The following is an 18,926-nucleotide window of genomic DNA, read 5'->3' as shown; positions in this document are numbered from 1 at the left end:
TCAGCTGCTTCTTAAACGCTTGATAAATTTTTGAAGTTTATAAAAAAAAAAATCCATTCAATACGGGGAAATGCGATAATTTAATTAAAACCAATACAAGGGGATAAGTTATGAGCCACTAAAAGGTAGTTGCTCTCTGCATATCATTTTGCCAATGGCATGGGGCTTGGAGTCTGGGTGGAATTATGCACAGATCTTTCTGAAATCTCAATTCCCAAAATAAAAAAATTTTCTACTAGTGACTCAACAGACAAAATGAAGGCCAAGTACAACGGCCAAGCATTCTACTTTGGGCTATTAAAGGAATTATCAAATCATAATAATATAGTAATAGTAAAGCTTACCACTACTTACCAATTTGTGTACAGCTATACAACATTCTGCAAGTCGTAGCCATAAGCGAGGATTTGTGGAATGTACTTGTAAAACTTCTAGAAGAAAGTCAAATGCTTTATCAGGTTTATTCATATGAAGTAATGTAACACCTAAATTATAATAAAGTTCTGACTGTACATTACTACTAAGCTGATATATTGAACGTGTAGATAACCAGTCTCCTGAAAAATAGAAAGAAACATGGACCTTTTAGTTCTAGGTAATTAATAATGCTTTGCTGAAATAGACATTTTATCTTTTATCACATCCTAGCAAAAACTTCTTAAACAGGATATAATGAATTATAATGCTGAACTGACATTCATATGAGAATACTAAAACATGAGCAGACAATGAAATCATAATCAGAAATAAGCCTTGCTTATAATGTATTTATGAGCAATAACCAATACAAATTCTGTTAATTGTGTATCATAAAAGGAGGGGCAACTGCCAGTCAAAATTCAAAATCAGCAAGAAATTTTACACAAAATACAAATTTTCATAACAAAATTTATTATTTGAAACTTCCCTTCTGTTAAAGATAACTCACGGCAGTGTGGATATAAGGTATCTTTAATAGTAAGTATATCCATCCCAAACAAAGAACACATAAAGCAGAGGGCTGGTGGATGAGGCAATTCTGATAATGTAACACCTCAACTTATTCAATTTCATTACTTATCAGAAAGCTATAAGACTCAGATAAAAAAAAAAAAAAAAAAAAAAAAAAAAAAAAAAAAAAAAAAAAGGGGGGGGGGGGGGGGGGGATTTTTTTGCAAGAAACAGAAATCTGACGAGTGGCAGAAGTTGAAATGGACCTACTCTAACCGGCCCAAACCTAAATGCCAACTTGTCAGCTTAACTGACCTATCATGCTTTGAGCATCACTTCTACTCAAGTGTTTTTCTGCACAAAACCCAGCTATCATTTGTTTCTATGGCATTATATATACAAGTTTCATGATTTCTAATAATTTTTTTTTAATTACTCTCATCAGTTAAAAGATTTTGAAAACGTATATTCATATTGCAATGTACCACAAGTGATGGTTAAATTATATTTTAAATATTTTTGTTAACCTCAAACCCATCAATCATATACAGCCAACATTTGTGGTCTTCCGTCACACAGGCAGAAGAGTGTCATCTATCAGACATGAATGCACTAACTGCAATGAAAAGCATCTGTCAATAACTTGGTAACCTTTAATATGTTTATGCTATTACCACCAACTGAACAGCTTTCCCAAGACTTTTATCACTAAAAGACTGTTGAATGCTTACCATCTATTTCCCATTTCGACTTCATCCTGATTCCATTCTCTGGCAAAAATCCAATAATTTTTCCTTAAAATTCACATAATTATTAAGTCAGTTTACATTAGCAGGTATGTTTTCATTCTCTGGGGCGGTTCCTTGGTTACTAGCTTCTCATCTCAAGTACATATTGTATATTTTTCCGTGTATAAGACAACCTTTAGATAAGACGAGGTTAAAAATCATGGCAAATTTCCAATATCTCATATCTGTAGTGTAGAACAACTTCTAAATTATAAAACCAAAATGTCTTTTTGGAGAAAAGTGATTATGTATTTGCAAAAATTAAACAGTATAACTATAATCATAATGATGATGAGTTAAATTCAAGTTGATTTGCTTGTTGTATCCAATTATGTACAGTATTACTACAACCATAATGTTACCGTATTACAGATAATAAACATAGTCATGTACATCATTTGCATTTGATATTGTTCACATTCTCAAAATCTTGACTGAATTGCGTATTATTGATATCTTCATTGCCATTATTTGTTAGAAGAAATACAATTCGAAGATACCTTTTATCGTAAATTAACGAAGTTTGGTTGAAAATGTGCACATATGTATTACTTTATTGTCTAAGCAATTTCTCCAGTACCAAACATCACTTCTGCCTGGCCGTTATTCGTTTTATTCAGCCTCGGCTATAACCTGAAGCTTTAAATTACTAGTATTTTTATTGAGATCTTAGCCATCATTGGAAATCGGCAAGGTTTAACAACTTGACGATTTTAATGGAGCGCTTAATAAACGCTCGATAGTTATGGTAAATGATGTAAGCAATTTGGTTCTTTATGTCATATGTTTACAATAATCGCTTCATCCATAATTCTAAAAATCAGAATTTTTTAGTGGAGGAATATCATTAGTATTACAGTCGATGGAGAGAGAGAGAGAGAGAGAGAGAGAGAGAGAGAGAGAGAGAGAGAGAGAGAGAGAGAGAGAGAGAGAGAGAGAGAGAGAGAGAGAGAGAGAGAGAGAGACCATTGCCTCAGTTAAGTTGTTACATTGATAGATATCCACTTGTAAAAGTCAAATAATAATTGTACTGAGAATAATGATAATTTTAATAGAACTTGCTTAACTGTAATCATATTGCATGTATTATTGTATTACGATATGTGAACAGAGCAATGATGCGCCATTTGCATTCTAGTTTTATTTACATTCTTAAAATAATCAACTGATCGCATTTTACCGATATCATCACTGTCTTAGTTGCCTAACAGAACGTAATTCAGAGATACATTCCTTTTGTAAATTAACAAAGCCTCACTTGATGTTCATCTGTTTTTGTTACATACCTAAGTACAGGAAAAGTGAAAATAGAAAGTGTCATAAAATCATTTAAAAAATGCCTTGGATGGTACTGAAGATGATTTGTAAGATATTGACAATGAAGCCGAAGTCGACTCGCCAGAACCAGAGACTGGAATCCCTATGATGGAGGCACATGTGATCAGTCTTGTTATATGTATGAGAAACTTTTAATGAAAAATTAATATTGTTATCCTAAATGTAATTAATACTGTAATTACACTATCATTGATTACACTTTCTCAGCTGGGATCGCATAGATAAAAGTTTGTTTCATTGATTTAGAATTATTTCTCAAATAGGCTATTTGTTATGAAGATATGCCAATAATATGTAAGGTAAAAATTGCTTTATTACCTTTCTTATCAGTTTATTTCATACTGTGAATCTTCATGTATGTTGGTGGTTAGGCTGTGGCGCCGAAGCTAGCCTACCGATAAACATTTTAGAATTCAAGGTTTGATTTTGAAATTGTAGTATAAGATGACCCCCAATTTTTAGGGGTTGAATTTTAGGATTTAAAGGTCGTCTTATACACAGAAACATACTACGGTAGTTACTATACTGAAATTATTCCACTGTCAGTAGCACTAATTTCAGTATGGGTCTGAGTTTCTTTTTAAATATTTGCTATTGCATTACATTTTATATTAAGTATATCTTAGCTTTTGTAAGTATAAATGACTAGTTAAAAAGGATTAACCCATTAATGACATTAACTTTTTCTTGTAAGATATTAATATTTTTTGTATTTTGTACAAAAATCTTTAATTTTATTTTTGTGTATGTAATTACAATGAGGCCTTAGATTAGTGGACCCCTTCATTTTGGGTTTTGCCAATTAGGGAACAGTTAAATGCACAAAAGTTTTAGTAATTAAAATAGAAATCTGAGAAAGCATGCTAATATACTGCAAATATGATGTCACCTCCCAGTTTAACCACGTTGGAGTATACCATATAACGGCTCACAGCGGAACTCAGAACTCAACCCAAGATGCCCAATACTATGTAGTATGTATCGTGTTCTTTGTTCCAAACTGTGTCAACATCCTAGTTCAATCTGTCCAAGAATGTATTTAAATATTTATAAAAAAGAAAACTGTGATTAGGAAAGAGTAAATTCTTGGCTATGGTTCTCTCATTCCTTGGCTACTTAGTTAACACTTTAACGCCGAAGGGGTATAATAAAAATCGTTTCCTGTATACCGAGGGGGTCTCGGAGTGAGCACCGAAGCCAAAAAAAATATTTTTTTCAAAAAATCACAGAGCGCTTAGTTTTCAAGATTAAGAGTTCATTTTTGGCTCCTTTTTTTGTCGTTGCCTGAAGTTTAGTATGTAACCATCAGAAATGATAAAAAATATCATTATCATATATAAATAATGTGATATATGATAGTGCAAAAAAATGTCATATATAATTGTATTCAAATCATGCTGTGAGCAAAACGGTTAAAGCTACAGAGTTAATTTTTTTTGTTGCATTGTACACTAAATTGCGATCATTTTGGTATATAACACATTGTAAAACGATCAAAGCAACATAGAGAAAATATTATCACAAAATGATGAATGAATTTGTAATGAGCGGACGTAAAAAAATGTTTTTTTCAAAAATTCACCATAAATCTAAATATCATTCTAGAGACTTCCAATTTGTTTTAAAATGAAGATAAATGATTGAGCTTACAATTGCAATTTTCAACCATTTCGAATGAGTTAAAGTTGACCGAATGTCAAATTTTTTTTATATATTTTGTTTATATGCAAATATTTCGGAAATGAGAAAAAATACAACTTCAATTATTTTTTGTTGTATTCTACATGAAATTGCGCACATTTTCATATATAAAACTCTATGAAACGCCTAATATGAAACGGAGCAAATATTACGAGAATGCGACGTACGCATTTCGGAGATTTGCGGCGGAGAATCCACGCACGGAGGGAAGGAAAGTTTTTTTTTTATATTCACCATAAATCTAAATATTGTGCTAGAGACTTCAAATTTGTTTCAAAATGAAGATAAATGACTGAATATTACTAGACTGTAAGAGTTTTAGCTTACAATGCATTTTTTGACCATTTCGGTAGAGTTAAAGTTGACCGAACGTGGTTTTTTTTTCTATTTATCATGAATTATATGCAAATATTTCGAAAATGAGAAAGGCTACAACTTTCAATTATTTTTAATTGTATTCTACATGAAATTGCACACACTTTCATATATAATACTTTATATAACTGCTAATTTAAAATGGTGCAAACATTACGACAATTGGACGAAAAATTTCTGATTTTTATCGAAGTTAACGTGCGGATGTAAGGAAAATTTTTTTTTTTCATAAATTCACCATAAATCGAAATATTGTGCTAGAGACTTCCAATTTGTTGCAAAAAGAAGGTAAATGATTGAATATTACTAGAATATAAGAGTTTTAGCTTACAATTGCATTTTTTGACCATTTCGGTAGAGTCAAAGTTGACCGAAGGTTGAAATTTTGGCACTTATCATTATTTATATGAAAATATTTTAAAACTGATAAAAGCTACAACCATGGGTTGTTTTAGTTGTATTGTGCATGAATTTGCGCACATTTCCATATATAAAACTTTATGTAACGGCTAATTTAAAATGGTGCAAACATTACGACAATCGCATGAAAAAATTTATGATTTTTTCGGAAGAGTTACCGCGAGGACGTGCGAGGACGTAAGGAAAAAGTTTTTTTCGTAAATCCACCATAAATCAAAATATTGTGCTAGAGACTTCCAATTGGTTGCAAAGTGAAGGTAAATTTTACGATTGAATATTACTAGAAAATAAGAGTTTTAGCTTACAATTGCGTTTTTCGACCATTTTGGTAGAGTCAAAGTTGACCGAAGGTTGAAATTTTGGCACATCGTTATTAATATGAAAATATTTCAAAACTGATGAAAGCTACAATCATGAGTATTTTTTTTTTATGCTACATGAAATTGGGCACATTTTCATATATAATACTCCATGTAATGGCTAATTTAAAATTGTGCAAAAATTATGTCAAAGGGATGAAATAATTTCTGAGATGCGTCACTGATACTTTTTTAGTTGCGATAAAAGAAAAGAAATTCGTGCTTAGCGCGCCTGCGTAAACACGATTTGTAACAAAAGAACGGCCTTGATCCGTGAGCCCCTCCAGCATCCCTTCAAGGCGCGGTGATTAATTCAAAAGTTTTGTCACCTGGTTAAGGCCTAAATAAGTATTTTTCTGCGAATTTTTTAAAAAAGCTTTTCTGGGGCGATTGGCTCGTGTCGCCCTATGAAATATCCTTAATATCATTCTTTCTAGGTAAAATTAGCCTAAAATTACCAGATAAAAACAAACAAAATTAAGAAAATGTCAGTAAAAACTGACTCGCTCACTCTTAAAAACCCAAAAGAAGTGTCGGTATGATATAGGGGCGAGTGTGGAACACTACCACGAGACAAACACCAATTAGAACTTCCCTATCAGAAATCCCCCCAAGAGAGAGCTGATACCAACGGGCGATGCGAGCCTCTACTACTACTACTAGAGGACGCCACGGACAGCAGCGCCCTAGCGGCATCCTTATTTTTTTAGCGCCATCGACAAGTCGCCATTTTCTTGTGCTTGTGCTTTTCTTGCGATTTTATCCGCATCTTCATCATGGAACGCTCTGCAATTGCCACGGCTAAGTTGTAAGTAACTCATAAGTAACATTTTACCGTATTTTTGTCTTCCGGGTACCAGTATTTTCCTTTTTTATAGGTCGTATACGGTTCCGGTCGGTTGTCTCGTGGGGCGGCCATGCCGCCTCGTAAGAATCCCGGTCCTCCATACTGGACTTCTTATGCTTATGGGCTTACTTTATCACATTCATTGTTTACATCGAGTTTTAGCTAGTTCAGCCCTCCTACCATTCTCTTAGCTTGGTATTTAGGGCTATTATTTATTTCGGCCCAGCATCCCGGCTCTTGCTCTACATCGGCTATCGCTGGCTCCGAGTAGGCTCCTGTTTCTCGGAACAGTCTGCCTCCTCCTGGGCTTCTTTCTCTTTTACTAAAAGTGTCCTCTTCCTCCTTTCGATTATTTTTTATTATTTAGGGTGTTAGGCTAGCCTAGGTGCTTGTTCCACATATTGGTACAGCTTGGTTCACGTGGCCCTACCACGGTTGTGTTGCTCGCGGCCTAGGCCACTTGCGGTCACGTGTCCTATAGCACCTTACCCTGCCCCTTCCCTCCCTCTCTGATGTAGGGAGGGGCTGGGGGACCCTTGGTTGTTATAACAACCTCATCGCCTTCTCTCACACTCTCGGAGGTGACCGGGGTCCCCCCATCAGGGGGTATAGGGCGACCACTATGAGGTACCAGGGTCTCCATGCGGGTAGTTGGTGAGGCGGGGAGGAGTAGGCCATCCCTCCCCCCTTTTCCTCGCTCCCGCTCCCGCCGTGTTTCGCCGGGACCTTCCTCCCCCCCCTCCCCATTGCTCAGCCAGCCCTCCCTCCATATACGGTAAGGAGCCTTCCGTCGCAGCCCGGGGCCCCCTTTTGGTTGTAGGATAGTTGGCTCCGCTAGCGGGCAGGGTGGGCGCTATGAGTGGTCGGTTGCTTGCCTACTATATCCTTATATCTCTCCCCCTCCCCCGCTACCGGAAGGGAGCTTACCCTTACCTACGCACTCTTCTAGTAGACGGGTGGAGAAAGTTGTTTTAATTTTGTTATTTTAAGGTATATATAACCCTAATTATAAGATAATTTATAAGATATTTTACAATGATTGTGTGTTATCATTATATTTTTTATCACCATCCCCGCCATTGTCCGTCGTGGTTTCCATTACCACCACTCCTAGTTGGTTGATTCTTGTGCCTCCGCCATTGGCGGAGCCATAGCCTATCTTCCAACCTGTTACCACACGTATTTTAGCGGGGCTCTGGTTTTATCTAACTTTATCGCTCCGGCACCAACGGAGCATATGTTAGGCTGTAAGTGTTTACTCGGTACTCATGTACTTTTTCACTTACAGGCTACCAACTGCCAGGTCCCAGCCTGTAATGCGACGCTCTACGACCCCTGTGGACATGACGAGTGCAGGTCTCACGTCCCCGTGTGCCACGTCGTACAATGAGACGATCGTCTGGCACCCCGAAGCCTGCGCTATATGCTACGACCTGGTCGGTCAGCTGGGAGATGGGGTATGTCCATTATAGGCTTACTTATGATTTTTACTAACAACAACTTCTAGTCGTAAGTTTGTTAACCCTGTCCACAATTGGTAGCTAATCTCACCTTTCTTTCAGGCTAGCGGTGTGAGGGAAGTCGCCTCGCCACCCTGAAAGCGTGGGTGGGCGGTCTTTGGGAAAAACGCCGCCAAGGGCCAGCCCTACATCTTAGATAGGAAGCTGGCCATCCAGATCTTCCCCGCGGGCAAGTCGACGGGCTAAAACGTCGACCCCGTTGTCCGCTGCCCCATTGATAGCCTCCATCCAGCAAGACCTCCAGCAATCGTTTGGGGTCGTAGCATCCCAGGAGTCGGTTCCGGACGTCGCTGCCCTGGACCTGAACCTTGAGCCAATGGCGGTAGTTAGCGAGGATTTGTTGGTTGAGGTAGGTTTGTCGGGCGCCCAAGGTCTTTCCTTGGGCGCTCCTGGATCTTCTCCTGTCCCTTCTTCTTCCGCCTCTTTCCAAGGCTTTGCGGATACCGAGATCCTATCCGCCCTCCCATCGCTCTCTCTGTACCTCCTAAGGAGAAAGAGAGAACCGAAGACCTTGTCTAAGTCGACTTCTAGGAAGTCGTCTTCGTCTTCTTCGGCCATGAAGTCGTCGACTTCATACGCCGATGCGGTGAAGGCTAAGCCGAGCTCTTCCCAGTCGAAGAGCTCCAGAAGCAAGGCTTCGAAGGAGAAGGCTCGCGCTACCACCGAGTCACTGCCTTCTCCCGGCCTCCGCTGCCTCCTCTCCGGCTATGCCGGCAGGGGTGACAAGCACCGAGCAGACCTGCGTTCCCTCTGCTTGTCTCAGCCCAGGGTGTGATTATTGGAACCAAGGTATGGGGTGCTGGTAGGTTCCCAAATTTCAGCATTGGGAACACGTTTTGAGCAGATGTTCGCGCAAAAAAAAAAATTATCGAACAGTCTGTCTCAAAAACTGGACAGTCTATCCAGGACCTCTCTAATAGAATGAGAGAGAATGAGGACCGAGGGTGGCTGGGGCTAACTCAGGCTCCTACCCCAGTCTCTCCCCTGCATCTAGCACGGGGATTCTCCAACTTCCGCCTTACGACTCCTTGCCAGCTTTCTCTATGGAGAATCCATGGAGAGTAGCGGCCTACGCTCCTTTTAAGGACGGGATGATTTCGATCCCGGAGTTTGGTACTCGAAGGATTGAGGACTTCGAGTTCTACCCTCCGGGTCTGACGCAGCCTTTCATGGGGTATGCTAGGCTGACGCCAACGGCTCTCACGAGAGAGGACAAGATCTCGAATGGAGTCAGTTCTACTACAGTAGAGATCACGCCCAGAGAATGGGTTCACTGCCTTGAGGACTGGGAGTGTACTAACACTAAACTCCAGGCCTATAAGAGTCCCTTCACTATTTTCGCGACGGAAGAGGAGGTCTCTCTTCCGTTCGCCACGAATTGGTGGAGAAGGCTCTTCAGGCAGTCCTCAAGGATGAGCCCCTTTTCCACAGTTGAGGGAGTCGGAGTCTACTTCTCCACTCTTCCCCGCCTTCGGAGAGTTGTGGGAAAACCTGCCAGCTACATTCACGCTGGGTAAACTCAAGCCGGACTGCGCCATGGAACCAGTTTTCGGTGAGAAATTACCTAGGCTGCCGGATTCCCTAATCCAGGCAGAGTTCGATGCGCGAACTAGGTGGCAGGTCCCTCAACTCTCTCATCGTTACGGAAAATGGCTGCTCTTTCCTACGCTACGGAACCGCTGTTCAAGATTCTGGCGAAATCTCAGTTTCAGACGGTTCTGTCAGACGCTTTTGACTTCTTCCAAGCCAGGAGGAACTGCCGGAAGCATGTCCTTCAAGAGTGCACTATCAGGCATGAGCCTAATAGACTCTTGGCTGCGAGCATGTGGGGAGCGGATCTCTTCCCAGAGTCCGCAGTGAACGAAGTCCACCACGAAGCTGCTAGACTCAACCAGAGCCTTAGAGCTAGGTGGGGTATTTCCCCTACTAAGGGGGAAAGGACACAGGAATCCGTTCCCACTGCTGGCAAGAAACCAAAGAAGGCTGGTAAGAGGTTCCAGCCTTATAAAAAACTTCAACATCAGCAGCAGTTTGTGCAGGCAGTCCCAGTTACCCAACAGGGACAACCTTCCACATCTAAACAGACCCAACCTTTCCTCCTGGTGCCCCAGCAATCTCAACCATCTACTTCCTACGCTATCTCGCCGGCCTTTAACCCTGCTTATGAGGCTCAAGGCTACTCTCAAACCGAGGGGTAGGGCGAGAGGTTACTTTCGTCAGCGTGGCGCAGGAAGGGGCACGAGGAGTAGGCAGTTCAGAGGAGGGCGTGGTGGCCAACCCGCCCATCAGCAATGAGGCTCCCCAGGTAGGAGGGAGGCTGTTCCTCTTCCGCCACAGGTGGGGGTTCAGCAATTGGGCACAGAGCATAGTGTCCAAAGGATTAGGCTGGAGTTGGATCAAAGATCCCCTCCAATCAAATCATTTCATCAGGTACCGTCAAAGGAATTGATAGATTACGCGGAAGAACTCCTTCAGAAAGGAGCTATTGCGAGAGTCAAACATCTAAAATTTCAAGGGCGCTTATTCAGCGTGCCAAAGAAAGGCTCAACAAAAAGAAGGGTAATCTTAGACTTGTCAAAGCTAAACTCTTTCATTCGCTGCGACAAGTTCAAGATGCTTACCCTCTCGCAAGTAAGGACCCTACTTCCGCGTGGAGCCGTCACATGCTCCATCGATCTTACAGACGCATACTATCATATCCCTATAGCCAGCACTTCCGCCCATTCCTAGGATTCAGACTAGGAAATCAGACATTCTCATTCAAAGTGATGCCCTTCGGTCTGAATGTAGCCCCCAGGGTATTCACAAAGATAGCAGAAGTGGTTGTACAACAATTGAGAGCTCAGGAATCATGGTAGCGGCATACCTCGACGATTGGTTGATCTGGGCACCAACAGTCGAGGAATGTCTCGAAGCTACCAAAAAGGTAGTTCACTTTCTGGAACATCTGGGGTTCCAGATAAACAAAACGAAATCCAGACTTACTCCGGAATCTCATTTTCAGTGGCTAGGAATCCAATGGGATTTGTCTTCCCACAATCTATCAATTCCAGTGGCCAAACGGAAGGAAATAGCAAAATCTGTCAGGCAATTCCTCAAATGCAAACAGACATCAAGAAGAAAACCAGGAGAGAATCTAGGGTCTCTTCAGTTTGCTTCGGTAACAGATATCCTTCTGAAAGCAAGGCTGAAAGATATAAATCGAATTTGGCGGTCAAGAGCAAACTCCAAATATCGAGACAAGTTGTCAGTAATTCCACAGATCCTCCGCAACCAACTACGGCCTTGGTCAAAAGTAAAGAACTTAGCCAAGAAGGTACCCCTTCAATATCCCCTCCCAGTGTTAACCATTCACACGGATGCTTCCCTGTCCGGGTGGGGGGGATACTCTCAGTTCAAACAGGTTCAGGGACTTGGTCAGTTCAATTTCGCCAGCTCCACATAAACGTGTTGGAAGCAATGGCAGTATTTCTTACTCTGAAGAGACTGCTTCCCTCGAAGAAGTCTCATCTAAGGCTAGTTTTGGACAGTGCAGTGGTAGTTCATTGCATCAACAGAGGAGGGTCCAATCCAGCATGTGAACCGCATGTCATGATAGCCATCTTTGCATTAGCAAACAAACACAAATGGCATCTGTCTGCCACTCACCTGGCAGGAGTAAGAAATGTGATAGCAGACGCCCTGTCCCGTCAGTTTCCTCTGGAATCAGAGTGGTCTCTGGACGTCGGGTCATTCCAGTGGGTAAGCCGGAGAGTCCCAGGTCTCCAAGTGGATCTCTTCGCCTCACAAGCGACCACAAGCTCCCTTTGCTATGTGGCCCCCAACCTGGACCCTCTGGCTTATGCCACGGAAACGCCCTGTCGTTAGATTGGAATCAGTGGAGGAGGATTTATATTTTTCCTCCAGTGAATCTTCTCTTGAAAGTCCTAGACAAACTAAGGTCTTTCAAAGGGATAGTAGCTCTGATTGCACCGGATTGGCCCAAGAGCAACTGGTATCCTCTTCTTTTGGAATTGGGTCTCCGACCTCAACGGATCCCCAATCCCAAACTGTCACAATCAGTACAAATGAGGACTGTGTTCGCTTCCTCAAGAACTCTCCAGACCCTAACTTTATGGACTTCATGAGTTTGCGGCTAATAAAGATGCTGACATGATCCACAGAACATTCTCTTCCTAGAATCAGATAAGAGAGAGTCAACCATTAGACAATATGACTCAGCTGTTAAAAAATTAGCATCTTTCTTGAGAGAATCGAACACCACAACCATGACAGTTAATTTGGCTATATCCTTTTTCAGATCCTTGTTTGAAAAAAGTTTTAGCAGCTAGCACGATTACCACTCACAAATCGGCTTTGAAGAAAATCTTTCAAGTAGGTTTTCAGATAGATTTGACTGAATCTTATTTCACATCTATCCCTAAAGCCTGTGCTAGACTTAGACCTTCTCAGAGGCCTACTACAGTTTTCATGGTTCTTAAATGATGTCCTCAAACTAGCTTCAGATACTGACAACTCATCTTGTACGTTCATTATGCTCCTGAGGAGACATTATTCTTATTAAGCCTAGCCTCAGGAGCTAGAATTTCAGAACTGTCGGCTCTATCCAGGGATGCGGGTCATGTGGAATTCCTCCCATCACGGAGAAGTTCTACTTGCTCCGGATCGTAGCTTTTTAGCCAAAATGAAGATCCTCTTGCAAGGTGGCTCCTTGGAAGGTATCCCACTTCCACAGGATCCTTCTCTCTGCCCAGTATCAACTTCTTAGAGCCTTTCTTTCTCGTACTTCTTCTAGATCCTCAGGTGCTCTCTTTATGAGAGAAAAAGGTGGTACTTTATCAGTTAAAGGCATTAGACAGCAAATCCTTTACTTCATTAAACAAGCCAACCCTGAGTCATTCCCAAAAGCACATGATATCAGGGGAGTAGCCACCTCAATTAATTATTTCCAACATATGAACTTTGAGGATCTTAGGAAGTATACTGGATGGAAATCCCCGACAGTCTTTAAACGGCATTATTTAAACGTCCTTGGAATCTTTAAAGTTTTCAGCAGTAGCAGCGGGAAAACATAGTTTTCCCCTGATACTGTTTAGTAGTTGTAGTATGATCCAGGTCTCCTTTCTACCTACTTCAACCAACATGCCTCAACCTATCGTCAGGCTACTCAACATCATAGCCTTAGCCGTTGTAATCATATAGTGGATTGTCCTTATTTTTTTTTGCTAGGGACCACCAACCCTTTTGTACTGATATTGTACTTTCAGTGTACCTACCCTTATTTTATATGCTAGGGTAGGACACAATAATGTTGTATATTCCACCATTTTTTGTGTTTGTGATGAACTTCAGTCACAATGTGTTTGTATATATTTGGAAATAATTGTATTAATGATGGATTTCAGTGTACCTACCCTTATTTTTATGCCTAGGGTAGGTAGGACACATGTAATGTATATATTTTGTAATTATGTATTCTAATTAAGTATTTCCCAAATTTGTTGCCTTATTTTACATGCATCTCTGTAATTTTATTTATTTACCATTTAAGTACTTTAGTTTACTAACATTTCTATTATTTTACTGTTATAATAAGTTAGTTTACAGTGCTTAATTTGTATGCTGTATTTGATTTACTTATATTATATCCATCATTTTAAACTGTTTTCATTGTTTCCTTTTTCCATCTTGTCTGTTTCTCTGGTACTCTTTCATAGGCCGACACGAGCTGAGCCCAGAAAAGGGATTTTGACGAAGGAAAAATCTATTTCTGGGTGATTGGCTCGTGTCTCCCTATGACCCCCCCCTTTTTTTATGGTTGTTTTCCCCCCCACCCCCTGCAGGACAAGATGTATTTACTGTTTTAATTAAGGATGACCGCTAGGGGCGCTGCTGTCCGTGGCGTCCTCTAGTAGTAAGTAGTAGAGGCTGCATCGCCCCAGTTGTATCAGCTCTCTCTTGGGGGGATTCTGATAGGGAAGTTCTAATTGGTGTTTTGTCTCGTGGTAGTGTTCCACACTCGCCCTATATCATACCGACCACTTCTTTTTACACAAACAAGAGTGAGCGAGTCAGTTTTACTGACATTTTCTTAATTTGTTTTTCTCTGGTAATTTTAGGCTAATTTACTAGAAAGAATGATATTAAGGATACTTTTCATAGGGCGACACGAGCCAATCACCCAGAAATAGATTTTTCCTTCGTCAAAATCCCTTTTTTTACCGACGTACCATACGTCCAATCGGCCCCCGACAGACAATTTATGCCGATGTTTAATACGTCCAATCGGCGTTAAAGGGTTAAGTTATTTTAAGCTAAGAACAGGATTTGGTATTTGAATGAGACAGTGTTACATAATTTAACATTTTATCTTTCATGTTGGAAGTCTAACCAAACATTTAATAGTACTGGATGAATGTTTGTCCTTAATGAATATACTACATCTAATGCAATACACAACAGAATAGGATAGATTCCCTTTTGTGTCCTGTGATGGCTGTAAGGGTTTATCTGAATTGCACTAAAGACATCAGAGCTAATATAATGAATCTTTTGTAGTGTCCAGAAGCCTGACCTTCCACTGAGTAAGAATGCAATTTCCTTTTTCAGTAGATCCTTAGTGAAGGAATCATGCAAAATTGTATACTAATGTTTTATCCACCTTGAAGGTAAAGCCATGTGACATTCAAGTAGTTGTATAATTATTGTTTGAAACTGTTAATTACTGTTTGGGTTTAATTGGACAGTTTATGTATAAAGGTATTTCTGTTGTTGTGGGTTATTAAGGAAGAGGTGTAAATGACCGTTTATGACTAGTTGAGTTTGTATATTACTTCTTGTTGATTGTCAATGATTATTTAAGATGTTCTCTTGGAGAGTGGGGAGTATGTGTGGTTAGTTGAAGTCAAGCCCTGTAGGAGATTATTACTCTCCACCAAAGGATCATTGGTGTGTCGTATCCATTTATATATATATCATTTTTAAGTAAAGAAGAAAAAAAAACCAAGTCTGTGTTTCTTTACTGCCACAAGCTATCTAGGCAGTATGGAGAGTAACTTCGACTTGAAACTGATCCCTGAGTATGATGGCAGAAACACACAATCTGTTATGGAGTGACTGGAGAAGTTGGAGCTGGTTTGCAAGCTTCGGAAAGTTGACGTTGCCAGTGTGATTCCTCTGCGGCTTACAGGTGGTGCCTTTGCAGTGTACTTACAGTTATCCACAGCAGATAGGAAGAAGGTTGACAAGGTGAAAGAAGCATTGTTGGCTGCGTTTGCTGTTGATCCTTATGTAGCCTATGAACAGTTTGTCAGTAGGAAGTTGCACAGTGGAGAGGCACCAGATGTCTACTTAGCTGAGCTACGTCGACTCGGATCCCTGTTTGGAGGAATTTCTGAAAAAGCTCTTGCATGTGCTTTTGTAGCTGGACTTCCAGAGAGAGTTCGTCAGATGTTGAGAGCTGGGTCTCGCATGGAGGCCCTCAATCTGGAACAGATTTTGGCTCGGGCACGGGCAGTTCTGAAAGATGACCTTCCTTCTGTTTCAGTGGAAACATGTTTTGGCGCCACAGGAAGCTTGGGTTCTGTGCCAGTAGAAACAATAGTTCAGAAATGTCATGTATGCCTTGGCCGGACCAAATCACTTTGCCGGGAGGACTGTCTTGCTCGCAACCGAGTAAATGGTCGATTTCGGAGAAGGGTAAAGTGCTATCGGTGTGGTGGAATGGGGCACATTGCGTCAGCTGTCCGGGAAACGAGCAAGGAGAGGAGGCATCAGTGCAGCCTCTCTCCCCAAACCCACTGAGTAAGGTGCTGCCAAGTACTGTTTTGAGTAGTAGGGTCTTCAGTGTTGCGTGTTAGTAGACACTGGGTGTTCTCAAAGCATCGCTCATGTCTCATGCTGTAAGGCATGGAACAAGTGTGCAGTTAGCATGATAACTGTGAATGGGCAAGAATGGGTGTGTGAAGGAATGGGCGTCGTGCACTTGCAGCTCAGTAATGGAGCTACTGCCAGCATTTCTGTATGTGTAACTACTCTAATGCCCCTCGGTTTTAAATTTCTTCTCGGAATGGATGGTGTGAGGGCTCTAGGAGGAGTCACTGTCGATACCCAGGGTGGTGTACGTTTTGGAATGGAAGACACACTTTTTTCTGCGGCTGCTGATGTGAAGGTGGGGGAGGATGACCGTGATTTTAGTGCAATTTATGATCCTGTGATTAAATGTTGGACAGCTACATGGAAATGGTCTGAGGGCAAGGAGCCTGGCATCCTGGAGAATGGAGTAAAGGCATATTCTGTACCTCAGGAGGCAAAGGACCTGTATGAATCAGAGCTACAAAGATGGGTGAATGATGGCTGGCTGCTTCCTTATGATGAGAATAAATATGGACCAGCTAAAGGGGCTATTCCCCTCATGGCTGTTGTACAGCAAAATAAAAAGAAGGTGCGGCCTGTACTGTACTTCAGAGAACTGAATACGTACATTGATGCATTTACAGCAGACTCGGATGTGTGCTCAGACAAACTACGTTGAGTGGCGCAGGCAAGGAGTGAATGTATCTGTAGTAGACTTGGCTAAAGCTTACCTGCAAATAAGAATCCATGAGTCTCTGTGGCCATACCAGACTGTATATTTCAAAGGCCAGAGGTATTGCCTGACTCGACTGGGGTTTGGCTTGAATATTGCTCTGATGGTAATGAAATCTGTTTTAAACTGTGTTCTCCTTCAGGACCCAATTGTAAGAAAAGGAACATCAGCTGATATTGATGACATCTTGGTGAATGAAGATATTGTTAAGGCCAGCCATGTAGAGGAGCATCTTAGAAATTTTGGGCTAGTAAGTAAGCCACACCAAAGACTTGCTGAAGGGGCTCGAGCATTGGGCCTGAGAGTTTGGGGGGAGCAGGAGAGTCTTTTTTGGAAAAGGGACAATGACTTGGGCGATGTACCAAGACAATTGACCCGGCGAGCAGTGTTCTCATACTGTGGTAGACTGTTAGGCCATTACCCTGTTTGTGGATGGCTGCGAGTGGCGGTAGCATTCATCAAGAGAAGAGTCAATAGAGTCACTGAAGGATGGGACGACGTCATTAATGATGATTACATCAAAATGTGTTTGCAGGAACTTCTGGAGAAGGTTAAGAAGGATGACCCTGTGAGAGGACAGTGGAATGTCACCGGTGACAAATTCAAAATCTGGGTGAATGCTAGTTCTCTTGTGCTTGGTGTTGCAGTGGAAGTAAATGGTTTCATTGTGGAAGATGCCAGCTGGCTGCGGAAAGACGACTCTTGCCACATCAATATGGCTGAGCTAGATGCAGTCATTAAAAGATTGAATCTTGCACTGGCTTGGACGATACAAAAGGTGGAATTAATGACTGACTCATCTACTGTGCATAGATGGATTTCAGATGGACTTTTAGGAAAAAGCAGATTGAAGACTAAGGCTGCAAGTGAAATGCTCATCAGAAGAAGACTAGGAATAGTCTTGTCATTGATAGAAGAGTGTGACCTCCAGCTGTCTATTACACTTGTGTCTTCTGCCAATAATAAAGCTGACAGTTTGACACGTGTACCTCAGCGCTGGCTGAGGGACCTTGGTTCATGTCACCAAGATGCAAAACTTGTGTGTGCTTCTGTTGTCCCTGCCATTAGTGATGGAATTAAGGAGATCCATCATGCTGCTGGTCACCCGGGTGTGAGAAGAACTCTCTATTTTGTGAAGAAAGTCCATCCAGGAGTTACCAGGCGGCAAGTACAGGCTGTTGTCAAATGCTGTGAGGCATGCCAGTCAATAGACCCGGCCCCAGTGAAGTGGCAGAAGGGTAGTCTGGAAGTGGATAGTGTGTGGCAGAGAGTAGGCATGGATATTACTCACTATGATGGACGGCCGTATCTTACTCTGATTGTGGACCATCTCGATTTGCCATCTGGCGTCGGCTCCATTTTCAGACCAGTGAGAGCATCATCGGGCAACTTGAGACAGTGTTCTATGAACGAGGAGCGCCGGAGGAACTGTTAACAGACAATGACACTGCTTTTCGCAGCAAACTATTTGCTGACTTTGCAAAAAAAAGTGGTCCGTACATCTTAATTTTAGATGTGCTTATGTTCCATCAGGAAATGGTATAGCTGAGAGATGCCATCAAACTGTTAAAGTCATTGCTGCAAGGAAAGGCTGTAGCATTGCAGAGGCTGTATATCTGTATAATTTGATGCCTCGTGATGACTGCGACTCAACGACTGCCCCTGTCAGTATGCTGTATTCTTACCCTGTGAGAGTCCGAGGAGTGGATCCATGCTCAATGAACAAGTGGCAGTGAGTGGCCCCTACAAAGTAGGTGATGAGGTGTGGGTAAAACCATCCAACATGCGATGCAATATGCAATTTGAAAGAGGCAAGGTTACGAGAGTTTTGTCAGAACAAGCTGTTGAAGTCAATGGAGTTCCACGCCATGTTAGAGATCTTCGTTCGTGTTCTTCACAAGGATTGATATTGAGTGAGGAAACTACTGATGCAGAGGATGAGGAGCTTCTTATACAGTTTCCTGTTCATGAAGACGAGGGGGAAGAGGAAGATTCAGGCACTGTTGCTGAGTGCAACGTGATTTCAAGACATTCAACAAGAGTTAGAAGAGCTAGAGTTTG

The 18,926-nt window shown here is 41.5% G+C and overlaps 1 protein-coding gene across 1 annotated transcript in view; it reads right to left on the bottom strand.

The window, feature by feature from the left end:
• Positions 1-18,926, bottom strand: part of LOC135217133 (CCR4-NOT transcription complex subunit 10-A-like) — a gene marked incomplete in the record, with an annotated part of 352,258 nt that overhangs the window by 181,077 nt on the left and 152,255 nt on the right. The window contains 1 exon segment of the mRNA XM_064252844.1: positions 355-557. Coding sequence (XP_064108914.1) covers positions 355-557 — 203 coding nt within the window.

Source organism: Macrobrachium nipponense, chromosome 19, assembly GCF_015104395.2.
Source record: "Macrobrachium nipponense isolate FS-2020 chromosome 19, ASM1510439v2, whole genome shotgun sequence".
Taxonomy (NCBI): Eukaryota; Metazoa; Arthropoda; class Malacostraca; order Decapoda; family Palaemonidae; genus Macrobrachium; species Macrobrachium nipponense.
This window is presented reverse-complemented; position numbering and strand designations above follow the sequence as displayed.